This window comes from Pteropus vampyrus, unplaced genomic scaffold, assembly GCF_000151845.1.
Source record: "Pteropus vampyrus isolate Shadow unplaced genomic scaffold, Pvam_2.0 Scaffold319, whole genome shotgun sequence".
In the NCBI taxonomy this organism is placed as follows: Eukaryota; Metazoa; Chordata; class Mammalia; order Chiroptera; family Pteropodidae; genus Pteropus; species Pteropus vampyrus.
In genome coordinates this window covers 395,456-421,260 of record NW_011889100.1, presented here as the reverse complement: position 1 = coordinate 421,260, position 25,805 = coordinate 395,456, and the positions used below count along the sequence as shown (strand labels likewise).

The 25,805-nt window shown below is 42.6% G+C and overlaps 1 protein-coding gene and 1 pseudogene across 4 annotated transcripts in view; one reads left to right on the top strand and one right to left on the bottom strand.

Moving 5' to 3' along the window:
- PIP5K1A (phosphatidylinositol-4-phosphate 5-kinase type 1 alpha) overlaps positions 1-25,805 on the bottom strand; it is a 35,442-nt gene that overhangs the window by 3,657 nt on the left and 5,980 nt on the right. For 2 of the 4 annotated variants that reach the window (XM_011377646.2, XM_011377645.2), the window contains exons 2-13: positions 12,752-12,783; positions 11,145-11,225; positions 9,244-9,374; positions 8,698-8,815; positions 8,373-8,525; positions 7,397-7,696; positions 4,708-4,913; positions 3,877-3,960; positions 3,049-3,097; positions 2,767-2,851; positions 1,590-1,736; positions 1,271-1,400 (exon numbers count right to left, since the gene is read on the bottom strand). In XM_011377646.2, coding sequence (XP_011375948.1) covers positions 1,271-1,400; positions 1,590-1,736; positions 2,767-2,851; positions 3,049-3,097; positions 3,877-3,960; positions 4,708-4,913; positions 7,397-7,696; positions 8,373-8,525; positions 8,698-8,815; positions 9,244-9,374; positions 11,145-11,225; positions 12,752-12,763 — 1,496 coding nt within the window. In that variant the 5' untranslated portion in view covers positions 12,764-12,783. The remainder of the gene's footprint in view (positions 1-1,270; positions 1,401-1,589; positions 1,737-2,766; positions 2,852-3,048; positions 3,098-3,876; positions 3,961-4,707; positions 4,914-7,396; positions 7,697-8,372; positions 8,526-8,697; positions 8,816-9,243; positions 9,375-11,144; positions 11,226-12,751; positions 12,784-25,805) is intronic. The other 2 variants (XM_011377648.2, XM_011377649.2) reach the window with 2 other exon arrangements.
- On the top strand, positions 15,530-15,635 carry LOC111730549 (annotated as a pseudogene).

Sequence of the window (25,805 nt, the reverse complement as noted above, 5' to 3'; positions counted from 1 at the left end):
AGAGCTGTATCTGGACTCTGGGTAGCATGGGCCAGTGACTCCGCTGCGCCTCCCCCTCTCCATGTTTTGTACAGGAAGTGTACGGGGTTCCCTAACGTCTGTGTCACCACTGTCTGCTGGGTGTGTGGTGAGAGGATAGCCCGTCCCTTCATTTTCTCGGGTCCACGGACTGGGAGGAACAGCACTCAAGGAACAACACCTGGGAAGTTCATCCAAACCTGGAGCTAATTTAGATGACAAAATTCTGTACTTTGAGCTGATACTGTAATGGGATCAAACTTTTGGAGACCATGGGAGGGAATGAATGTATTTTGCTCCTGGAGGGATGTGAACCGCTGAGGCCCAGGGCAGACTGTGACAGGCAGCTTCTAAGAGAACCCCGAGGAGCCCTGCCTCCTGGTATTTGTACCACTGTGCCATCTTTTCCTCTTGAATGGGCTAGATTTAGCGAACAGAATGCAGTACAGGCGGTGAGATGTCAACTTTAAGACTAGGTGACAAAAAGACTGGCTTCTGCTCAGGCGCATGCTCTCTTGCTCGCTCGCTCTGAGGGCAGCCAGTTGTCCGAGCCACCCTACCGAGAGGCCAATGTGGCAAAGAACTGAGGGAGGCCCCCCCGCCGACAGCCAGCAGGGAACTGAGTCCTGCCAAAAACCACATATATGAGCTTAGAAATGAAGCCTCTCCACTCACCGGGCCTTCAGATGAGACCCCAGCCCTGGCCGACAGCCTGGTCAGCAGCCAATGAAAGACCTTAACCAGAGGACCCAGCTAAGCTGCTCCTGGATTCCTGACTCTCAGAAACTGTGGTAGCTGTTTGTTATTTTAAATCTTTAAAAGTCTTGGGATAATTTATTATGATGTAATAGATAACGAACACGCCAGGTAACAAAGTTAAATCATAATCTTTACACTGAATGCTTCCGAAAGCTTGACTATTCATTGTCTTCACTGCCCAGGAATCTTTCCAGCCTTAAATCGTAAGCTGAGACCTCTCGCTTAACTCGCCAGGAGAAAAAGGGTTAGTTGGGGTATTTTCACTCAGTATCAGAAACATCTACACACAAAGGCTTCCTCCACCTCCTAAAGATGCAGAGATATCGACACTTTCCTAAATCACTAAAGATGAGCTCTCAGGAAGGTGAACCTGAAAAAAATTGAGTGAAGAGCAAAAGAGAGAGATCTCTTGGAAAACAGAGTTACAGAGATTCCCAGTGACCTAAAGAGAGAGATGAGGAGACGACATGGAAACGGGAGCCAAGGAACCAACCTTGTACATAGCATCTGCAAAGTCTCTCCAACTACAGGTGAGGAAGAGGAGTCAGGAATAGGCGAGACCTCACTGACTTTCTCCAGAGGTGGAGTCTGAGGTAAAACATCAGGACGACCCAAGTGGACGCCTGGAAAAAAGAAAGGAAGAAAATCAATAAACAGAAGAGAAAATGGGGTAGTAGAAATAAAGTGAAAAAATATGTAGCAACTTGGCTTTTCCTGGACAGAAACGAGAAGCAGAAATCCTAGCAGACAAGGACTCGGAAGGAAGGAGGGAGGCAGGCCCGATCACGTGGGAACCCGGCCCTGGCTCTGACCTGGCTCCACTTCCGCCTTTGTTGTCACTTGTGCCTTGAGTTCCCCAGAGACCGATGACTGGTAAGTAACGCAGGAGTTGCTGCTGGGGGCTCCTCGTCGAGAGAAAGATGAGCCAGACCGAAACTTTTTGGAAGGAGAGGGCTTCACTTCAAAACGGAAAGAGAAAGCCTACTTAGCACCCCCTCAGAAACCATCACCAGGACACAGACACAAATTGCTAGCGTCCCCAACACAAACCCGAATTTGTTTTTCAGCAAAGCAGGAAGAAGGGTTAATGCCAACAAAGACGGACCCTACGAGCACCCTTCAGAGGAAGGGACATCTCAGCTGACGTCACTTTGGGAAGAAGCAGAGAACCTAGAGAAAAGGAGACAGACATCGCTCTCCCCTCCTACACGCAACCTCAACGGCTTTGCTTCCACCGATGAGACGTTCTCTATTCCGTGGCTTCCTGATCTCTACGTTAACCCCGACGAAGACGACCCTCTTGTTCTACCTCCTCGCAGTATGGCGCACACCGCACCACGGTGGGACTTTACACCTGTTTATACGTCATGCTGAAAAGCCTCTGGAAGGATTTCCCCATCTTTAAGACTGCACACGCCGTCCATCCACACTGCCTCCCTGGGCAGTGCCCATGGTGAGCAGACGGGGAGGAGCAGCTGGAATTTTCCAGCAGAGCGGCACGGAAAGTTTGGAAAGAAAAACACTGGCGCTTCTGCACTGAGAAAGGTGAGGGAAGACTAAGGACAACTGCCGAGCAGAAATCAGCAAACGCTTCTCCAGCCATCTGATCCTAATCTGAGAACTCGCTACTGGAGGTGTGAACGGAGAATGAACACGTGACATCCTTCCCTATCTGTCCACAAAAGTCTGACTCCGCCTAGCTCAGCCTATGGCACGGATCCCATGCTCATTATGCATTTTTTGCAATCCCACCAATTTCCCAGAAATGCCCCTCACCTCGATGACACATGCAAGGAGAGCCCGGGGGAAAGCAGCAACTCGGAAATGACGGGGACAGAGTGACGGACATAAGGATGAGCAGCACTCTCACGGGATGTGGGCAGAACAGGAGAGGCCTCGGGCTCTGGCAGTCCCCTAACAGCAGTGTCCTGCCCCCCATCGCTTGGAGTAAGGAAGCCCCAGGGGGGTCATCTGCTAGAAGCCACTTACGGGGGATCTTCTTGAACACTGTGCTGCACATGAAACGCTGGAATCGTTCAGCGTAGAAGCTCGGGCGATGCACCGACACGGTGTCCTGCAGAGGAGAAGAGACAGCCGAGAGCTAAGCGCCAGCGGAGGCCCAGCGCGAGGACCGCGAGTCTAGGGGCTACTTTCCCCAGGCTGAGGCCCCAGCAGCAGGGCAGAACCCACGACTGAAATCGGAGGAAAAGAAACCGAGGGGCAAAGCAGAAGTCAGGGAGGCGGGAGAGCCTCGGGCTGGCTGCTACTCACCCCGTCGTGTACCAGGGCTTTCCAAGAGTGCTCCAGCTTCTTAATGAACCTGCCAAGAAAAGTGTCCGTCACGCATTCACGTGGTTTTTAGACGAAGGACCCTGTGTTTTCTACTTCAGCGAGTCCAAGAGGCAATGGTAACAGGAAAACATCAAGCGCGCAGCCAGGAACGCGCTCCCACCATCTCGCTGGCTTTGCAGAGTCGGGCACGGAGTGCTCGTTCCGCGTGGAGCTCAAAGCTGTTCTGGGAGGTTGACTGGCCCCCCCCCCAACCCCCTCCCCGAGAGAAAAGGGTGGCTAATCAAGGACAAGGTTTACTGTAAAAGGAGAGTTGGAGGGCCAGATGGGCAAGGCTGAGAGAAGGGCGTTAAAACCAGCTGAAAATGCTCTGAAGCGGTAAAGCAGGCGCTCCCAGGCCTCACGGGTGCCTGACCCCTAACGTTCCCAGCTCCCCTCTCACCGCGCAGCCACCTCTCAGTGCCACAGGCAGATGGATACACTGCGCCCCTCTCATTTTGCCTCCACGGAAAAGGGGAATGTGTTTCCAGCTGCACCCAGTGCGGGGCATGACTCACCTCACAGGTTTTTCAGTCAGACAGATGGTGCAGGGCATCCTGGTGCTCTGAGCACTGACTCAGCTTCCCGCAGAGCACACGCTATGCTTGGGGAGGTGGTGGGCAGCCAGGAGCCAGGCACAATCAAGGAAGTAAACCACCATCTGACACCCAGGGAGGTAAGCGGCCAGCACAACCCACCGTTCTTGTCTCAGGGAGCATTTGGTGACAAGCCACGGGAGAGAGAAAGGCGCGGCACCCGCGCACACCTCACCTGTAGGACTGCAGGATGTCGATGATCCCGATGTACAGCAGCAGCCTCTCCCCTTTACTGTTCCGGGCGGGGATGCCGCCCATGCTGAGGAAGACAGGGGACCGTAAGAAAGTCTTCGGCTAGCAGGGAGAGGCTTCTAACCTTGAGTCAAATGGGGACACGGAGCTGAGACCTAAATGTCAACTGTCCCATCTTCCGAAAATGGGGGAAGAGCGAGAGCCTTCCTCCAGACAAAGAACCGCTCTGGGGTGTGTATCATGACCTCCTCCTCTCCAAAGCTCACCTGCCTGCCTCACCCACCCTGTCCCACCCACTGAGAATCTAAAGTCACCCCTGCTCGGCAGTTTGGGGCCCGCTCCCCCAATGAACTCTAAGCTCCCTCAGTACTTTCATATAAAATTTATGCCCACCAAGACACGCTCAGTTGAGAGGCACATTAAAAGACACCTTAAAAGTGAAACCACCTACAGGACACTGTGGTCTTTCAGTAACCACTTCTTTGACAGATCTATTATGGTGAGAAAGACGCCTTCCATTAAAATCTAAAATAAACTGTTTGTGATGAAATTCTAATATAATTTACATACGTGTATCTGAGATTGAGTGAACTTTCAAAAAAATCTTTTAATTCTGAATAGCTCTCCTTCCCAGCCATACTACAAATCCCAAATTTAAGATCTCTTCCTTTCCTCTTCCATTCATTCTATGTTCCATCAGCACTAATGTCGATTAGCTGCTGAATCAAGGCTGCCCCTCCCAGAAGCTGGGTCTCGTCCTCAAGAAACGCCGTGAGCCTACGCTCTCCTTTCTGGTGCCTGTGAGCCCACTCACTGGTCATGGGTCTCTATGGTGCCACCTCGCCGAGCCTCGCCCTGGATAGATTCCATGGCTGTGGAATAGAGCGCCTTCTGGGGGGCCAGCCTGCGAGTGTCCGTGGAACACTGTGTTTCACTGCTCGAGGGCTCTCGCTGGGCATGATCTATGTTGTGGATGGACACCAGGAGGCTGTAGTCCATTATCTTGAAGCTCTGCAGCACCTAATGGAAGGGAAGGACTTTTATCAGGATCTTAGCTTTTCTGATCCAATTGTTCTTGATGTGAGCCTCCAGGGCTGACCATGGAACCAGCCTTTGTTCCTCCTGTTCCTCCTCCTCCTCCTCCTCCTCCTCCTCCTCTTCCTTGAAGAGCAGATCAACCTCCTCTGTCGCCTCTCATTTATATGCCCCCATCCCCACTTTGCTTTGAGTAAACGCACATTAGGCCTCGTTCACAGGACCCTCGCTGTTTGTGCTTTCCTTTGATCTCTTCATGAAAAGAGTATTATAACTCAAGGGAACAAAAAATCCACATTTGTGCTGTGAAGAATCCACGAGGGTCTAGTAAAAGTATACTTTGTGACAGAGCAGATCTGTTGCAAGACCTCATATGATCAACTTCAATTCAGTTCAGTATTTACCGAATGCCTATGATCTGTAGGCACTGTGCCTGCTTATGGGGATATAAATATACTTCAGAGAGTTTCTGTCCTCAAGAATATTAAAATTTAAGAAGAAAAACAAATGTAAAAATAAATACAGTACAGTCTAATATGTACAACAATGGACGTGCTTCCCATGCCTGAAGAGCAGGAGAGGAGGTCAGAAAGTGACACACACACAGGTCTGTGAAGGGCAAGTTAGAAAAGAAATAGGTCCAAGCACATAGAGGATGGAAGGAACACTGCAAGGCCTGGAGGCGTGACACAGCATGCTGCGTGCGGGGAGGTACGATTTGGTACTGTAGAACGTCAGATGCAAAGGACAGGTGGGGGAATGAGAGAGGCTGGTAGAGGCAAGACGATGACAGGTGTGGCATGTCATATGAAGGAGCCTGGACTGTAGCCTACAGTTCTCAACCCTCTTTTCACACCAGAACAGGGTGGGAAAGGGTTTACTCCCACCAGTTCCAGGAGCTCGCTTTGGTGCTGCAGCTCAACCGTGTGGTAGGTGGGTGGAGAGAGGGATGAAGAGAGCGCAGGGCTGATTCTTATGTACAGTTTGGAAAAAACCCTCCGCTCCTCTGTGTCTCTAGTCCTTACAACCAAAGGAGCCAAACTACAACAGGCATCATCCTGGAACAGATGCGGAGTAAGCCAAGAAGGACAAGGAAGGACATTACATGCGGAGCAGAGGAAGACGATCCTACAAAAGCAGCTCAAGGAAAAAACAATCAGAGCTGTAGAAAAATCAACAGGTAAAAAGGTCACAAAAACCAAAAGATATGTTAAGAAGGTGGAAATAGTCAACTGCTAAACGCTTCAAAAAATTCAAGATAGGACCAAGAAGTCCTCTCTATTTGGCATCTGGGTAGTCACTGGGGAGAATGGTTCAACTGAAGTGGTGACAGCAAAAGCCAGGGCACAGTGGGCTGAGGCAAGAATAGGAAAAGAGAAAAAAAAAGAGAAACAGAAGGACAATTAAATGGAGACACTGAAAGAAATCTCTCCTACCTTAATATAGAAAAGGTAGGCTGATTTGTACGTAGAAAGAAAACAGCCAGTAGAGGCAAGAGCCAGAGGAGAGAAAGAAGCAAGTTATGAAGCAGGATCCTAAAGAAACAGGAGAAAATGGGTCTATAGGGCAAGGGGGACTGACCTGGAATAAGCCAGCAAGTTGGGAAGGAAGGCGATTAAAGATGGCTGAGTGTGGATGCTTATAAACTGGTGACAGGGAGAGGCCGAAGGGGTGGAACAGAATAGAGAGCTGAGATGGTATGCTGAGAAACAAGGCCGGGGTATGGAAGTTAAAAATGGTTTGACAAACCAAACAAACAAAAACAAAAAAAAGCAAACTCCTAGACACGAACAACAGAATAGTGATTACCAAAGGGGATGGGAGTTTGGGGGAAGACAGAGGGTAAAGGGGGTCAGATACACAGTGACAGAAGGAGCACACAACAGACTGTACAAATGTCATATTATAAAGTTGTATCTCTGAAATTTATATAATGCTGTTAACCAATGGTACCCCAATAAATTTAATTTAAAAAAAAGTTTAATTTAAAAAAATGGTTTGATGAGTGTGCCAATCATCTGAAATCTCTGTTGAGAGGTAGAGGACACAGACTGATGAACAACGCTGAGGGCCCGGGTGGAGCTGGATATCAGATCCCTGTGGAGATGCCAGGGGGACACAGTTGTGTGACTCCCTTCAGCAACACCCAGCTTCCGAGTTATAAATTTAGATTTGGCAGGTAGGACCAAGATCTCAGGAATGATGGTGCTGGTAGGAAAGTAAAGCATGTACGATTACAAGGCCCAGGGCGGGTACAGAAGGAAAAAAAGCCAGATGGGGAAGGATAAACAGGGAGGAAGTAAAAATGTAAAGGCACAGCAATGATCTAGTGCAAAATTTATTTTAAGTGAAGTCTGGGACATATGGAGTGAAGCAGAGTCCCACAGATTTGATGCTAACAACAACCAAGCCGTTTTAGTGACTGGGATTTTTGGTGTCTGAAAGAGAAGGAAGCAAGACAAACTCACCAGACAGTCGCGCTGCAGGGTCTTACACAGAGCGTTGTACATGTCAGCATCCAAAAAGAGACCATCGGGGATGTCTTGTAGGAAGTCCAGGTCTTTAAGGGTGGGCAGAGGCTTCTCTCGCTCTTTTTGGGAAGCCCGTCGTTTGTAAGTTGAGCCCTTGAGGTCGTATTTGATATGCATCTTGACTGACCGTGGTAAGAGATTGTTCATCACCACAATCCGAATGTTCTTACCCCCCGCCTGCACACAGTACAGTCCATAGAATTTAGGCAGCAAAGTCCGAGGGTTCTGGTTGAGGTTCTGAGGGCACGAAAATAAAAAGGAAAGTTTAGCTGATTTTCACTGACACCCAAAGGCAAAAGTACTCACCCACCTTCCATGTGTTACATAGGATTCAGGTACGATCTATATGCCCATAAGCCCACACCACCTTTGTTTAAAATCTCCCAATACATCTAATGATGCGATCACCATCAACCTCAGTCACAGATCCTCCAATACACTTATCAGTCAGGATACTGAATGTATGATGAATGTAATCTTTTAGAGAGGTTTAAGACAAGACAGCGTTGAAAAAGTCTTAACTCTTAGCCCTCAGTATAGTATATTCTTGGGTGTGATGGGAGGGCAAGGAGAGTTCCCTAATTCTCCAGAACCTCCCAAAGCAATCAGAGTGAGACTGGATAGAAACTATCTAGGGAAGTCATCAACCTCATTTTCCAATCTAGGAGCTGGCCTCAGAATAGGAAATCATCCCTGATTCTCGCCTTTGGGTAGGACGGTCTAAGCTAAACAACACTTAAAATAGGACAGATATACAAAACCCCTTCGAGCCATAGAGTGGCAAAGAGATGGGGTGAAAAGCCCCAAAATGAACTATATTGAGACCGAAGCGCTGACATTGCCTGGCTGCTGCAGACCACCCCCGCCTGTCCAGCACAGGTCACCAGGTCACCAGTGCGCCTCATCCCCTCACCATGTAGTATCCTGGAAGCAGCTTCTGCAGAAACTCCGCCTCTTTATGCTGGACCGTTTTAATGATAAATTCATCATCGCTGGATACGTAGAAGAGGGAACCACTAGCCCCAGAGCTAAAGAGTTCAATCAGCGGCTCGTTGCAGAGGGAGTACTGGGGCAGAGAGAAAAGAGAAAAAGGTTAAGAAGCCCCAAGGCCTGAAACCAACCACAAATGCGCTTCTGTTCTAGAGGAAACCCAGGGCGAGGCCACGGAGAGAGAGGGTCTTCCTTTGGGAGAATCTCTCTCATACTGGAGTCCCGGGGTGTGAGGTCCGGAAGCTTACCAAGTAATCATCAGGCCGGATACCAAATAACTCCCGAAAGTAGCGGAAAGCAACTGGTGCATAAGTCTTGAACCGGAAATCATTGTAGTGATGAGCAGGCGTCAAGTTGCTCCCTTCACTGTCGGGTTAAACAGAAGAAGCCATAACTTCCCAGTCTCCGTCACCTAGGGAGTCTATCTGGTAAGACACTTAAGACTTACCTGGAGGCAGGCCAATACATGCCTCCTGGGAGAACAGAAGGATCGGATGAGTCAGTTACTTAGTGGGACAACACGGGAGTTAACACACAGGCACAGGGAGTAACGCTGCCTCTCATCCAATGCATGGAATTGTTTTCTAGGGCTCACTCCACAGGCCTGAGGTCATGGAAGCACCCGAAGGAATGCTCTAGAATTCCCCAAATTCTAGAGTCCCACATCACCCTGATTAAGATCAGGTCAAGGACTGGACACATGTCTAATTCGACCTGAACCCTAAAAACTGTCCTGAGGTCAACATGAAAAAGCCACACTCCCCAGGACATCACCCTGATCCTTCCCTCTGTACCTGGGGAAGAAGATACTCTCCACCACATAGAAGTCTTGCATGAGGACATCCCGCTCCGGTTTGGTGCTCAGGCTCCCCACGGTATGAGTGATGCCTAACTGAATGGCACCTTTCAAGGCTGATGAGGTTGTCTGCAAACAAAAAAGAAAAGAGAAGAAAGTTCCTATTATTAAATCTGATCACAGGAGGGAAGAGCCAGGAGGAGAAAATGAAATGCCCTTCTAGCTATTCAAACTAAACTGGGGTATCCATTTGCCTATCGCCATGCTTTACACTGCAGTTTAGCCTGGCAAAGAGTGGAAGGGCAGGAAGATACAGAGTAGCAAAGGTGGTACTGTTCTAGCCAGCCTGAGCAAACCAAGGTGCCCCCGCCCATCCATATCTGTATTTGGAAGATACACTGTCTTCAGAGAACAATGGCAGGTCTCACTCCAACAGTTCCTTCACCCAGATACATTTTATTCATCTGATAGAAAATGTACCTAAAATGAACTGATATTCTGATTGGCTACCTGGCTGTAGAACCTTCAGTCCTCTAAGGCAGGGCCTAAAGAGTGGCAAAACAAACAAACAAAAGACTCCTAATTGAAGAAGAAAGCCTGAAAAGACTCAATTTCTGAGAAGTGTTTAGATTTAAAATTATCATACTATGGTCAAAACACAAAGGCAAGAGCTCCACTCTTACCATTTTGGATTCCAATCCCATGGAAAAATATCACATCACCTAGATCTGTGCTATTACAGCAGCCATTAGCCACATATGGCTATATATTTTTAAGTTAATTAAAATTAAAAATTCACTTCTTCAGTCTGACTGACCATTTTCAAGCATGACTACCATATTGGATAACACAGACACAGCACATTTCAGTCACTGCAGAAAGTTCTATTGGACAGTTTTGTTCTAAGTGATTTCCTTCACCCCTAACTCTCAACGGGTATTACTTTTAGCTCTACTTAGTCCTCATTGGGCATTAGAAACTCATCTTTTTATCTCAATGTTCAGCACATAAAAAAGAGCTCAATAAATGTCTGTTGAATTGACACTGGGCCTTTAGAGCACATTCCTGGGGAGAATTAGGTCCCTGACCAAGAGAGTCAGTCTACGCTATTATTTGGAACAATGCAATAAAGGCAAAGAACAGACAAGAAAAATTTATGTGGGCCAGAAACAGGGCTCTTAGAAATCTTCACACCCTATACCGGACAAGGTACAGATGCTAAATGGGAAGATGAACATTGTCCCTTGGGAAGCCTAAAAGTCTCCAAACTGGTCCAGGACTGAAGAACCAGGACCATCCAGTATGCTTTTCTCCTGTTTTTCCTTCACCAGGTCAACTTTCTCTTCTTGGTTATTATTACTATCTTTTCAATCCATTTGAAAACTCAAAAAGCAGGTGTTCTAGGCCTTATTCACCAGTTGAAACTACGTTCTTAAAAAAAAAAAAAAAAAAGCCCACAAGGAAAGAAAGAAAAACACTCAACCTGCTATTCTATTTCTGTATCACCAAGCTAGGTGGGATCTGGCCTTCGTTTTGTATACATTCAGCAATGGAGGAAAGATAAACTTCAAGAGGCATGGTTCCCTGGAGCAAGGAAAGAAGAGCCTTGGGGACATGTGATGTGTTTATATCCAACAAGGAAATCCAACTTTTCCAGCTCAGTGAGATAGCACCCAACACCAGATTTGTCTGTTAAAAACATTCTCATTTAAACACAGATATACAGATGGGAGATAGTACTTCACCTTTTGTGAAGTAAACTCTGAAGTCAGAGATGTATAACAGCTCTTGTGCAAAAGCTTAGGCTATTAAGAAATGGGATAGAATATGGAGAATAATATCAAGGGAACAGAACTATCCCTTCTTGGAGTGAGATGAAAGGGTTCCGCCCCGACATACCTTTTTATATGTTGTCTCTCCTGTGGAATCAACACCTCGGTGGCCTATTTTTTTGATGGGCATGCCAGAGGCACAAGGCGCCTAGAAAAAGAAGAGTCAAGATTAGCACGTAATTCACAAATAATACACCAAACAGCTACAGTGATAGTATATTAAACAAACCAGAGTACTCGACATATCCTTTTCAGGATATAAACATTCATAAAACCTTCAGAAGACCCACCCCATGCAAACACACCGCCACAGTGTTGCTTCCCAGTGAATTAACTGGCTCAAAGAACACAGAAGAAAACCCCCGAGGGAGACTATTTCACATTTGGTCCTCAGAAAGATGACGTAGAAAGTAAAAACAAATATCATTAAAGAAAAGCAGAAACAGGAGGAGTAGGAAATAGCAGCCCCAGAAAAAAGGATAAACCTCGGTTCACAAAATCAAGCCAGGTTGGAAGTAGAGTTCCACAGATCCCTTTTTTCACTCGTTTCCTTTCAGAAATTACTAACCTTCAACCCAATCTGAACACTAATTGCTTAAACTGAATTCAACAGAAATGATCTAGCCACTAGTAAATGCAGGTACTGCGAACCTGGAAATTAAAAGGCTGAGGCTGTAAGACGACTCCTCTGAGAGAGGGGCCTCAGTGCCTCGAAGAGATTCCTGAGAACGTGAGATGGCTTTGTTTTCCACTCACATGACAGTCTCTGGAATAAGGATGGAGCAGAACCAGTACAACAGAGCCTGACGCCAGCACAACAGACAGGAAGATATTCTTCATGACGTCAATACTCATTAAGTGAATAAGCCAGAAGGCAAAAAGACTAGTGGAAACAGGATGTCACAATCTTAGGGCCTGATATTCAAGTTCACTCTTCTCACTAAGGCCCTTAGTGCCGGAAAACCCTGTATAACCTCACAGATCTTGGAAGCTGTTCTACCAGAAAAGCCTAAAATTCCAGGCCAAAGGGCCCGCATTCTGAGGCCCCATCACAAACCCAGGAGAGGCAAGAAATGAGAAGAGGGCTGGGAAATACTTTATGGGAAGAAAGGTAAGCAAATAGAAAATATCCTGCACAGAAAAGAAAAACAGGAAATCAACAGCTTCTGTTTGGTTAAAAGTAGTTATTCAAATTCACTGAAGCTACACAAGCAGGAAGTAGTAACAGCAAAACAAGAGAGTGGGCTTTAGTGCTAGACTGTCTGGGTTTGAATCTCACACTCATTAACCCCACTTATTAATGATGGGCAAGCTATGGACCCTCTAATTCTCGCTTTCTTCATCGGTAAAACATGGGTAACAACAGTACTTCCCTCACAGTTGTTGTCTGAAGGAATAAACACGAATATCTACTAAAGGGCACTTGGGTACATTTACTCTTTGGTATGCTGCATCTGGTGTATTAAAAAATACTCAATAAATGTGAGCTATTAGTAATGTCCATAATAAACTGCAACAAAAGTAGAGTTGTATAATTTCTAGTTTACCAAAGAGATTTAAGAACCCTGTCCAGCTCCTAAGACCCAAGCAGGGGGAAAACAAGGATGTCATAAACAGGTACCCTTCTACCCCAGAATCAAAGTTTTAGAATCACTGTATCGATATGAAACTTACCTCAGATGTCATGGATCTCTTGACTCCAGATACTGTTAAAACAAAAGAAAACACGATCATAAGTGTGTGGACACACACTCACACAACCTCTTATCACACACACTGAAACAATCAGGGTTTGAGTCAAACTAAACCTGACAATGAGCTCCGGCCTCTTGCTCTGTGATACCAGATCCTTTTGGATAGGTTTTAAATGTCCCTTCTTCTTCCTCCTTCATATTCACAGAGCCCTTAAGCACATTCCATTCTTGTTCTAGTCTGCTTTCTTACTCCAGTGTTCATATTTTCTCTGGGAAATATATCTGTTCTTGATATATTTAACCATCAGAGTCTGAGGGTCTCATCTGATAACATGGCAGAAAGAGAAAGGATTAATATGAAATCCCCCAAGACTAACTGGGGAGTATGAGACCTGATTAACTTTTCCTGCAGAAGTAAAATAAAGGGGTAAGGACTTTTAGAGCACATCTGTAGTGCTTCACTCTATTAACTATTTCAGAAAAAAGGTGAAGAGTTGATCTATGGAGATGAAGAGACTGAGGAGGAGAAAATGCAATGTCGAAATAATGAAAAGGCATTCAGTGCCGGCAGAAACTGATTCTGCATCGCTCAGCCTCAGCTTGATTTCTGCTGCAAACTCAACAGGAATTTGTTGGCATTTACATACTAAAGTAAGTTTTACTTACTAAATACTTAATCAGAGTAGATGTGTAAGACAAGTGTATAGTTAAATCTCGTAATTATCATTTATGACTTTTATCTATTTAACTTTAGGAACGATTTCAAGAATAAGTATGTTTAGAAAGTGACTAAAAGAACGTATCTATAGAAAAATCTACTCTGAAAGGTTAAATCAATTCTTAAGGGTTTGCCACTCCCATAACCTTCATCCATGATCACGCTGAAGACACATGATCACTCAGGAAGACAGACCTGCCTTCTCTTTTTATCCTGGAGAATGTTGGCCTTTATTCAAAGACTATCAGTATATCACTTCAATCTAGCTCTAAAGAAGTCAAAGGGAATAAAGATTAGCCATATTAAAGAAAAATAAAAAGGAGTCCAAATGGGATGAACCTTCAATAATATAAGTTAATACCTGAGGAGAAATACCAGTTCCTGTATAAAGATTAATGGTGAGACACTTAGGATTAAGGGCCATCAGGTAAAGATGAGCAACACCGCCATCTATTATGACTGTTTAGGACAAACTGGTTAAACACCCTGAGACCTTCAGAATACAGCTGAGCTCAGAGGAGAGGCTATGATATGACAGCCCTCAGTGCAAAGGCCGAAGACCAAGTACTTCTGGTACCAACAAGCGGAGCAGCAAATTTTATTCCTTGTGGTGAGTCAGGGTGACCAAAAAAAAAAAAAAAAAGAACAGATGGTTTTCATTTCTCTTTCCAAAAAAGAGGCAAGGAAATGTCACCTAGCTGTTAGGAAGACATTCTGCATAAAATGGCCCAGAAAACTGGAAAAACAGCCGAGTCCAATAATCTACACTTTTTGTAGGATGCTTCTTCAACAAGGTCGACTTCAGCTGGGTGAAAAACCAGGTCAACCAGGACTGGAACCCCAAGGAACAACAAGGCAGGATGACTCAATTTATAATTAAAACTGCTACTGACTTACTGCGAAATTTAAGGTGTCCACCAATAAAAAATAGTCGAAACTTCTTATCTCACAACTTTTTAGATAAGAACAAGTCAACAAGCTGAGCTATTTAAATATCAGAAGACCTGGGTTCAAATTCCTGTTATAGCAGGTAAATTGTTCTCTACAAATAACTAAAAAAGGAGAGAGAAACCTGTATCAGAAGGTTATGTAAAGATTAAATGAGATAAGCTAAATCAAAGTACTTTATGGGCTGTAAAGTGCCAGACATGTTGTTATACATGATTTCTAATGCAAGAGCAAAGGTGGGCTCACAGCAAGGTTTAATGTTCAATTACCTAGACCTTCATGAAATTCTAATTAGCAGGGCAAAGTACTTGGCTCCTCCCAAACCCCTCAGCCCCACCCCCACCCCACCGGCCCCATACAAGCAGCTTCAGAAAATGATTCTCAAGGAGAAAATGTATGCTTTCAGTAGGGAAGACAAACACTGACTGTGGACTTCTTGGTTTGGAAGGGATCTGGCAGAACCAGAGAGCCAACATCTAGTCCTAGTCTGACAGTGTCACCTTGAAAATAACCTCCTCCATGTGCATGGAGTAACTGGACAAAGTTAAACAAAGGGGTGCGGGCGGCGGGGGGAAGGGGAGAGATAAGTGATTTCAAGGCAGAGATTAGGTTTGGGGCTTTCTTACTCCCTAAAAAGTTCAACTTTGCTACCTTTCCTGGTTTTACACATAAACATGTAGCTCTAGGGCCACCGACTTTTGCAAAGTACCCAGAATGAGGGTGGGGGTACTTCTTAGTGGAACTCTGATGCCAACTGCTTAGCTATCTTCAACTATAAAGCTGAGATTAATCCCAATAACACTATAGCTGAAGCAGTTAGATACTGGGTGTAAATAATAATAATCAAACCAAGTAACACAGGGAAAAGGAGAATCCAGACCCAAGAATAATTTTCTTCCTTGCCTGAAGTTTTGGCCCGTAAGCACAGATCAGAGCTCCAAACTACCAAAGTAGAATGGAAGGGAAGAGAAAAAGACCTAAAGAATTTGACCAAGGTTACTCTAGGACATGGTTCCATACTGTAGCGGTTAGCACATCTGCTTTATACGCAGAAGGTCCTAGGTTTGCACCCCAGTGGAGCCACGGCCCACGGTCTACGGCCACGCCACCCTGAACAAGCCCGATCCCATCTGATCTCGGAAGCTAAGCAGGGTCGGGCCTGGTTAGTACTTGGATGGAAGACCAGGTGCTGTAGGCATAAATAGTAATAATTAAAAAAAAAAAAAAATGCTCTAATACCCAGCTTGGTCCAGAAACTCAACAGACGAACATAGTGACATTTCAGGGAACCAGGTACCGTCTGCTAAGGGCTGTTGACCAAGTGGCCCAAAGCTTTGCCAATGAGAAATCGTCTACTGAGGAAGTCCATTAAGTACAGAAAAGAAAAAGAAAAGCAGAGAGAAGGGAAGGAGGAAGAGAAGTGGAAAAAAAAAAAGAGAGAAAGAGAAGACCAGCTGAGCATATTGACACTGGCTCGGTGCTGCCATCCAGCCGATGCTTAAGAGGAATGAGATTCAACCCTGTGGACAAGACTGGAATATTATTCAACGGAAATTCCGTTTTCTAGCATCTGTGTGAAACATACTCTCTGATAAGGATATTTTATCATTTTATAATCCATATCCATGATCCACACATATCATTCTCCTTTTGGGTAGGAAAATTGAGCAGAGGGCAGAGTTCCAATGTGAAAATTTACTTTTCTCAGGGAAAAGGCTTTCTTCTGAGAAATTTGGGACCCGCCTCTCCCTATCTAAGTCAAAACTCTGAAGTATTTTTAGTATGCCTACACTGTCACCAGTCCACACCAGGAAATGTGGCCTGTGCTACAAGTAGAGCACTTTACCCAAGGGTAGCTCTAGACAGCCTGGCTATAAACACTGTAGAGAAGGTCCCAGACCAGCTTGCCCTCACTGGCTCAATTTTAACACATCTCAGGACCAGTTCAATGTAGCTGCTCCCCTCCGTTCATTTATTCAACAACTACTTACTGATCATCTGCTATGTGTCAGGAATTACGCTAGGCACTCCGGGTGGAGCTATGTTCCTGACCCACTGGAGCGCACAACAGTTCCGCTTGTTTCTCCATCACTTGGGCATCTCCACGTTCTCCTATTTTACCTTAATGCTGACTAGAGGACTAAACTGAAATGCTGATATGTTTTTAGCAGGAAGGCTGTTTCTTTCCACTGACCGATTTATATTTTTATAGCATTTTAAAACCTTAAAAACGTATCTCGTTTAGCCCTCAAAACAACACTACAGAGTGTGGGAACTGTTTTAATTAAAGACTTAAGAAACATATCCACCAAATACAATGTGTGAAACTTGTCTGGATACTGATTAGAAAATAAGCCCAGAAAGATTTCTGAGACAGGATCTTTGAGAAATTAAATAACTATTGTTAATTTTGTAGCTGTGAAAATGCTACTGTGGTTATGTTACAACTCCCTCCTTCTCTCCCCTGCCCCCTCCCCCAGCTCCAAGAGGCCTTATCTGTAGAAATACATTCTGAAGTATTTATGGCTGAAATCGCATAAGGAACTAAGTTTGCTTTAAAATATCCCAGGGGGTGGTGGTTGGGGCCTGAAGAATAGATGCAACAAGACTGGCAAAACGTTGCTGTTGCAGCTAGTTGATAGGTACATGAGGTTCATTACACTATCTCTACTTTGTACATGTCTGAAGATTTTTATAATGAAAAGTTCAAGAAAAAAATACCACAGAAGGAAAGAAAGCAAGTATGGATAATTAAGCTTCTTCATCTGAGCTGGCTTCTTTTTGTGAGGTTTTCTCTAGTAAAAGTGAGCATCAGGGATGAAGTTCTAACAGTGAAATTGTTTTTGTAGTTTACTAACTTCACCATTCATGTCCACAGTTTGTTTCTTTCATGATTATGGGATTCCTACTTATTAATGGGCCCTGGACCAAGAAGCATTCTTAACAACTAGCAAATATTGCTCTACTGGAAGCAAAGAATAAAGCTATGACAAACAAGTTGCATCAGAAAAAATGATTCAAATAACGTATTTCTGAGTGTGTCAATAGATGATACAGAGCCAACCATGGTGACTTCGAGGCCTAGTTCCTCTGCAGAAAGAAGAAAATGTGAAAGACCTAGAGAAGCAAGGTGTATTCGCTTTGGGAATTTTTTTCCCCCCACCTAGCTGGGGCATGCTCAGACTGGCTGGAATCTACACCTGTCAATGAAAGCTGTCTTTTAAATAAAACGAGTTGAGAACTTAGCTCTTTTAGCCACAAGTGAAGCTACTGGCCCATTTTCAAGCTAACAACTCAATAATTACTTATATGATGAAAAAAAAAAATCATTCGGAAAGGGACTTTAAGATTTTTAGTCTAATTTTCTTTTATAAATAACAGCATAGAGCATAATAGATGTGCTCAAAATCAGAGAGCAAAGGCGGTGACAGCCAGAATTGGAATCCATATTCCTAACCATCAATTCAATTATTTTTTTCTAAACCATCTTCTGTTTTCGATTTCCTGGTCAATTAGAGTCTAGGCAGGTCAAGAAAGCACCAAGGCAACTAGTAGTAATAGGTCCTCACTAGTAGCAGAAAGTACCTTTTGTCTTTGCAATGACATCAACAAATTTAACAGAGGGGGAGGGGGAGCTCCATTCATCTCAGATTGGTTTTCTTTTTGGTATATGCAGGACCATGACTTGCTGTGATTAAAGGCTTAAGGCTTATGATTTCTGAATTTGTAATGGACAAAAAGAATGCATCTGACAGACAAACTCTTTTGTTTATTGTTTTAGGGATCTTGGAATTGACTGCAGAATCAGTTACCAAATCGGCATAAATCCATACTGACTTCTAAAATATTTTCTGAAGGAATGATTAATAACTCTACATACTAGGCACAGAGGAGCTCAGAATGTTGTTGCTTCTTTAGGCGGCCTAAAGTCAGAAGGGAAAGTGCTCTTCTTTACTTTTCTCCTTCACCAAGGACTACTAGTTCAGTCATACCCACTCAACAACAAATATTTAATCTGCTAAGTTAGTTGACACACAGACTTTGAGATTAGTGAGGGAACAACAACCACACAGTGGGTAGGAATGTGGGCTCTAAAATCAGAACACCTAGGGTTGCTAGGTTTGAATGTAAGGTCAACCATTTACTAACTAGGTGACCTTGAATAAGTTTATTAACACTCTCTAGGCCTTGGTTACCTCATCTATAAAATGGAGAAATAATAACATGGACCTCATAGGGCCATTATCAGAACTAAGTAAGCCGTGTACAGCATTTAACATAAAATATATACTCTATAAATACAAGCAATTATTATCACCATTGTGAATTACGAAACCCCATCCACAGGATGGGAAGGGTCAGGGGATATGAGAGGTACAGCAGAAAAAAGAAAGACACTCATTTACTAAAACAAAAAGAAATGAAGTTATGGGAAGATTTTGAGGGAGGCAAAAGGTAGTTGACTGATTCATATTATATGGTGGAATTGTGAGAAAAGATACTTCTAAGTTAAGACAGCATCCTTTCTGGAGAGGGCAGAGGAAAATGGGAGCTAAAGAAAATTTAGCTTGTAAGACATCCACAGCCTTCTCAGAGGAAGACCATGTACGCACTACTACTACAAAAAGTCTGTACTTGTTATGGGGAAGAGGAGCTGGCTGCTAGTTACTGCACACTCATGCTTCTTCAGTACAGATACACATCAGATCTACCTCTCTTACGCTGGACCCCACAGCACTGAAAGTTGAAACCTAAATGAGGAAAAACAGAAAGTTTTCACTTAACTTCTGAAGTTCTACTTGCTTACAGCAGAATAAGTATATCATTTAAAAGGCTCTAAAGTTTAAAATTATGAACAGGATATGGCCCGATCCCCAGTGCAACACTGTGAAATGTGAGATAATTTTTTGCAGTTGTAGGTAAATGTCTAAAAAAACGAGAGAAGTTCTCAAAGAAAAATTCCAAGAGTGGTCATAAAACTTGTAACCCAAATCATTCATTGTGGAGTGATATCAGATTGGCAAAAATTTTTCAGGTACAAAACTCCTTTGCATGCAGGTTTCTAATCTTTTAAAAAATGTATGTATATATTTTATTTGAGGATTTTCCAATCTTGGAAGGCAATTTGGCAATATGTAGCCAAAAGCCTTAAAAGCAAATGTGTACAATTTGACCCCAAAGTGGCAATTTATCCTAAGGAAACAATTACTCAAGTGGACAAAGACAGATAGACAGATAGATACATATACAGATATTTAATGCAGCACTGTAAATAACTATGATTGAATAGATATTATAATTGCAAAGAATCTGCATGAACAACAGAGGATCAGTAATATAAATTGTGGTATGGTCATAAAATGGAATACCATATAACCATTATTTTTATGTATATTTATGGATAGGATGTCACAATAAGTTGTTGGAAAAAATTAAAAAATTATATAGCATATAATATTTTTAAAAAACACATTTATAAATTCACATGTATTTATACATATAGAAAAGCTCTTAAAGATCATATATCGAAGTGTTAAAATATGACTATATTGAATAGTGGGGTTAGGTTTTTATAATTTTAAATTTCTATCTATAGCTATATAAATTTTCTATAACAAATAATTACATAGATAATTTAACAGTTAAAGAAAAGAGATACACACAGTTGGCTTTATTGTCATTCTCATTGCTTTATAACCCATTATCCCCAGTAAGCCACCACTTAAACAGTTCCATACACACAGATCGACATCACTCCCTGCCCCACACATTAACTCAAGCTCATTACAATTCTATTACGCTGCTGCAGAGACAGACTAGAAAGAAAAATGTGAAAATGCCTCGAATGCTGCTGACAATCCCAAGCTACAAATAAGCATGATTCTTAAACACGCAACTTTCTCGACTACATACTTTGAGATGTCTGTCCAACCTGAAACAAACCTACATCAGCATATATATAGATTCTATGAAGAGGTTTACTTTTTGTGTCCATCAGAATATCGATATTCTCCTATAAAACAGGGGTACCTAATTTCAGTATAACTCCTTGATGACAAGACTTGAAGGAAAAAAAAAAAGATCTAGCCTCTAAATTACAAAAATAAGCTAGGAAATCTTTAATGTTACCAGAATAATTTCAAAACAGCTGAACTGGCCAAGTCAAGTGACAAAGTGGAAACGACTCAATCGATTCTTGCTAAAATACAAACCTGAATCATCACATCATGTCGCAGAAAATTTTTCTGAGTAACCCTGGACTAGTCTTAAGGAAGCATTCCATTGTGGTCCTCGGCCCCACTCTGAACTGTGTGAGTGATGAAAAAAGTAATGGAGGGGCCGGTTTCTAGCAAAACACCACTGTGACTCTCCATAAATTTGCTACTACTACTAAACCACTGGAGACTATGATTCGCTATTGAAAGGAAGGAGAAAATGTATAGAAAGAGAAAAACCACTAGTTTAATTCTGAAAAGTATGAAAAAGGCAGACTTCAGAGGGGGAAATGAGTTGGCCTTAAAAGAGATCACTGAAACAAAGATATTTTCAGACAGTAAACAGCTCCGAAATAAGAATTGTTTTTCTCCCTAGTGTGTGGAACAAAACAGTGACCTTAATACCAGAGCCTCTCCCTGTGCTTTCAGAGCAGAAGCATTTCCGACGGAGATGAGATGACGTCATCCACCAGCCGAGAAACTAAGAGGCAGTGTATGACTGACTTCGATGTTTGAAGCACACATATAATTTGGGGACACTAGAGGCTGGCCGGATGTACATTCCTCAGACAACTGGAGTTGTGCCTAAACAGGTCATAGAGATGCAATCCCAGAGACTCAACTCAATGACCTACCAAATACTACCAGAATGCCACTCTTAGGGGGTGTCTTGGCTGATAAGATTGGGAGCCAGAGGTCTTAAAAGAAAAAAAGAGAGGAAAAAAAAAAAAAGCAAAAGCAAAAACCCACGCAAAACAAAACCACAGTCAATCCAGTTGTTTGTTGGACTATCTGAATCAATCTCTCTGGTCCTCATTAACTTGAAATAATGAAAGCCATTTCGACTACTGGATACCCCTGCAGATGGGAGGCATAGTATGTTCTTCAAATGAAAATACTCAGAAAAATGTCTAAAATGTCAGCCTGCCTCATGAGAAGTATCGATGAACACACAACTACATGAGATAATGGTGGGGTTTTTTTAAGCACCATTACTACACCCTCAAATAAGAACTAAACCAAGCCAGTTAAGAAACCAAGCTGCATTTCAAAGAAAAGCTAAATCTTGTTTCCTAGCAGGTGTCAATTTCAATTTTTTCCTAAGATCTGTGAAAAACTAAGAAAGGCAAGGATGCTCCTAGAAACTAAAAGAGAGCAGTTTGATCTATCTCAGCTAAGAGCCAACTAAGTAGCAGGGAAAGAGCCACAAATTTACTAAGACTCATCCTGATAACATACAGCCTTTATGCAACATCTTTGCCACTAGTAGCAATCTGAACCTCAGTTTCCTAATTTGGAAAATGAGAAGGTTAAATTAAAGTATCTCCACATTTCCCTCTAGTGATAAACTTTTGCTTCTACTTCTAACAAGGCAAATTTTATGGCTCTCAGGCCTCAAATACATATCTCTTGGTACTAAAATCTTAGTTGAAAATATCTTTAAAAATCTGAGTTCTTCTTTAAAAGACCCGAGTCTCCTGGATAAGCCACTCATGACCAAGAAGTATTTGAAATTTCTGGCAGATTGCCACCTCTGAATTCTATTTACATATCTGGCTCTATCTTGAAAAGCAATGAATCTTGCTGGATTGGAATGCACGTTTCAGCAGAGAAAGTTTAATTTTAATGATATCATAATGAGCATTAATCGCCCCAACGATTCACTTCAAGGCAATTACCCCCACCCCACCAATGCCAGGAAATCAGAGACATATGACTAAGTTACTTCTCCGTCATCCCTTTTATATAGGTTTCTTGTCAATGAAAACTTGAAGTTTCCCAGGCTTGTTTACCTACACCATGCCCAAGAAAGCTAATATACCTTACTTGAATCATACGTATATCCTAAAAACAACCTCTTCCCATTCTCTCCTCCCAACTTCCCTTACTTACCTTTCCTTAGCCCACTCCCCATCAACATCACTGATCCTTTGGGACAGTCCTTACTCTGGGTTAATTCCACATTGCTCCATTAAGTATACAAGGCACTGAACACTACTAAGAATCTGCCCTCCTCTCTCTCTTTGCCAGTTTTTCTCAGACTCTAACAATAAGGAGCCTTTTTGATAATCAGATGTTTATCGATAATACCTATTGAATACAGACAGCCATTACAAACAAACAGACTGGAATTTCACAAGAGGAGAAAGAAAAATGGCTGGAGACAAAGTTTCAAAAGATGGAGGGATTGAGGGGGAAAAAAGTTCATTTTAAAGAAAAAAAATAGTCAAAGAAACAATAGGAGCTCATAACAGATATGCTAGGAAAGGGTGGAGAAGTGAAGTGCAACGCGGGAAATGGAACGGTCCGGAAAGGGCTTCCTCCAGGAAACACCATCAGTCCAAACACCCTGAGACTGAATGGTGGACTGCGGTTTGGAACACAAAGAAACAGAGATCCTCTCTGCCAGACTATTAGAAAACAGCATACTTCCTTAAGTATACTTTTATCCTTGATCAAGAAAATAATGCCCAGTAAGAACAAGAAAGAGAGAAGAAGAAACGGACAGCTTTGGTCTTGTTGCTTTCTTTGTGGCAAATAAGAATATCTCAAAATTCTAGGAAAGAAAACAGTCGGTTTAAAGGATCAATTAATCACCTTCCTCTCCCCAGTTCTGTCTTTGGCCTGGTGTTATCTCTGTTGCTCACTTCACTACAGTTTCCACTATATTAGCAAAGAAAAACAGACTGATAATATATGTAATAGCTAGTAGCTAGCACATATTTGAGAAGTTATTATAATCAGGAGTTTTATATCAACTCAGAACAGCACACAGAAAATGAACAAGCAAACAGTATTTTGATAGTCAAAGGCAGAAATAAATGGTTAATAAAAAACAATGACATTCAGATGTCAGTTTTCTGGCAGAATCTATGGAGGAGACAAAAGAAAAAAAGGGAGGGGGTGTCAAAAAACCCTTGGGGAAAAAAAGCAAACAAAAATCTCTCCCTGCCTTATAAAATAGCAACCAAAACAGTACCTAGTGATGCTCTGACTACAAAACATTCTATCTTTACATTTCCAAATTTCAGTTTCTCACCCAGTAAAGTGGCTTAAAGTGCATTACTTTTCACTAGTATGGAAGAACTTAAGAGACAAAGATCAGCCTACAAATGGCTTACACTGTGTACAAAGAACACAGACAAAAACCCTCGACAAAATCCCTACCATTTGGGGTTATCAAATTACAGCACAATTTACTGGTGGGGTTCTGCTGGAAAGAACAAAACCACCAGAATCAAGGACTGACGAGGATGCCCTACTATAAAGGTCCCAAGCAAAAATGCTTCAATCTTGTGTCCTCTAGGGTTTCCTTCAGTAGTTAAGGGACAAAAAGTCAGGAAAAGAGCTGTAAAGTTCCACTGTGCTCCTGATAAAATCACATAGGTGAAGGACGATAATTTCAGAAAGGTTCTGGTTTGAAGCAAAAGGAACTATAAGGTCCATGATCTTCTAAGATTTCAAGCTCTTTTTCTTGGGGGGAGGGGTCACCTGTGATTTTATCACACAGCTCTTATTTCAGAGTAGCAGTATACGCCTTAGCATTCTAACTTTGCTTTCTAACTCCTCCACTAACCTCAAATCAAGTCTCCAAAACAGAAACTTTTTACTGCCTTCATGGTGGTAAAAAAGGGACTCAGAGGCTGAATTTCAAGCTCCTGATGGACTAATCAAACTACAAATAGAGAAACAGGCTCTCTGTACATTAGTGTGACAGATGGTCACACTGTCAACAGCACTTTGTCAGGGCTGATTTTATTTTTTAAGTGGTGGTGCCACTGTCCAAATAATGAAGATGGAAAACAAAGAGAAGGAATAAATTTCCTTTACCCACCGAACAGCTGAGACTAGAGAGCAAACTGCATCACCTTTTATTAACAACCAAAGAGTAAGAACAAGCACATGATGATGGCTGCTGTAAGCTGATATTCATTTATAACTGCCTCCCCCAAATCCAAACACAGTAATTACTCCAAGGGGAAAAGATGTCAAACATCTCTCAGAGTGTATGGTTTGCTCTACCTCTGTATTTCACTTGTCAGCAGCATAAAAGACCAGCTCTGGCTTAACGGTGAAATAATCTAGACAGGGGTTTAACACTGGCAGGAAACAACTGTTCTAAATACCCTGTCTTTCCTAACTTGAATACCAAAAGATTTGGAGCCTCCAAAGGTTATAAGTGTCTTTAAAACATCAATCTGCCCTGAGTCCTGACATTCTTATTTTGTATCCATTTTCAACACTGCCAGAGAACGCTGCTTTTAGGATTTCACAGTTTCATCAAAATTTAAGTGAGTTTAGCTAAACATCTAAGAACAATAAATTGGTTTTAGGATGGTTAAAAGACAGACAGACAGACAAACAACCCAACCTTGAATTTCTACAAAGCTAGCCTTCCAGCCTTTAACAATTTAGGAAATCATAAACCATCTCTTAACTCCTGCCAATGTCCTAATTCCCCAGGTATCATCCAGACAGAGCACTAAATAAAACCCATCCTCAACAGCCTTTTTTGCATGAGAATCAAATATCCTATACTCTTCAAAAACATATCCTTGAAAACATTATATTAACTAAGCCCAAACCTAACTGAACACTCGGATACACAGAAAAGTCAACAATGTGTATTTGCATACAATAATTCCATAATGTTTTCAAAAATATTTATGAACAGAATTTTTCTTACTTTTTGAGGATTTTTATAAGTTTATTGGAGCCAAACTGATGACATATGCCAGGGAACAAGGTCTCAAATGCTCCCAATTTCTCTTAATTTCTTAATCCAACTGTTTCAATATTTGCCAAAGAAGCAGAGAAGGGGTAAGAAACAAAAGTACAAAAAAGGAATCTAAAGCTATTTATTTTTAGATATCTTTACACCTTGACCTAAGGTATGAACATAGCAGAGTCAAGGAGATGTAAAGTCCACTGAAACATAATATGTGACTTTCTGGTGAAAACACAAGAAGAAAAAACATTATACAATTTGAATTATTCACTGCTAGCCTTGGGTTCTGGCGGAAAATGTAAAAACATACAAAAACATCAAATAGTGACATCTCAAAAAGATAAGACTATCTGAAGTAGGAAGAGAGATGGAAGAGGAGGAAGATGCATCAGTAAGTGTATTAGATTTTATTCCTAAATCTGTC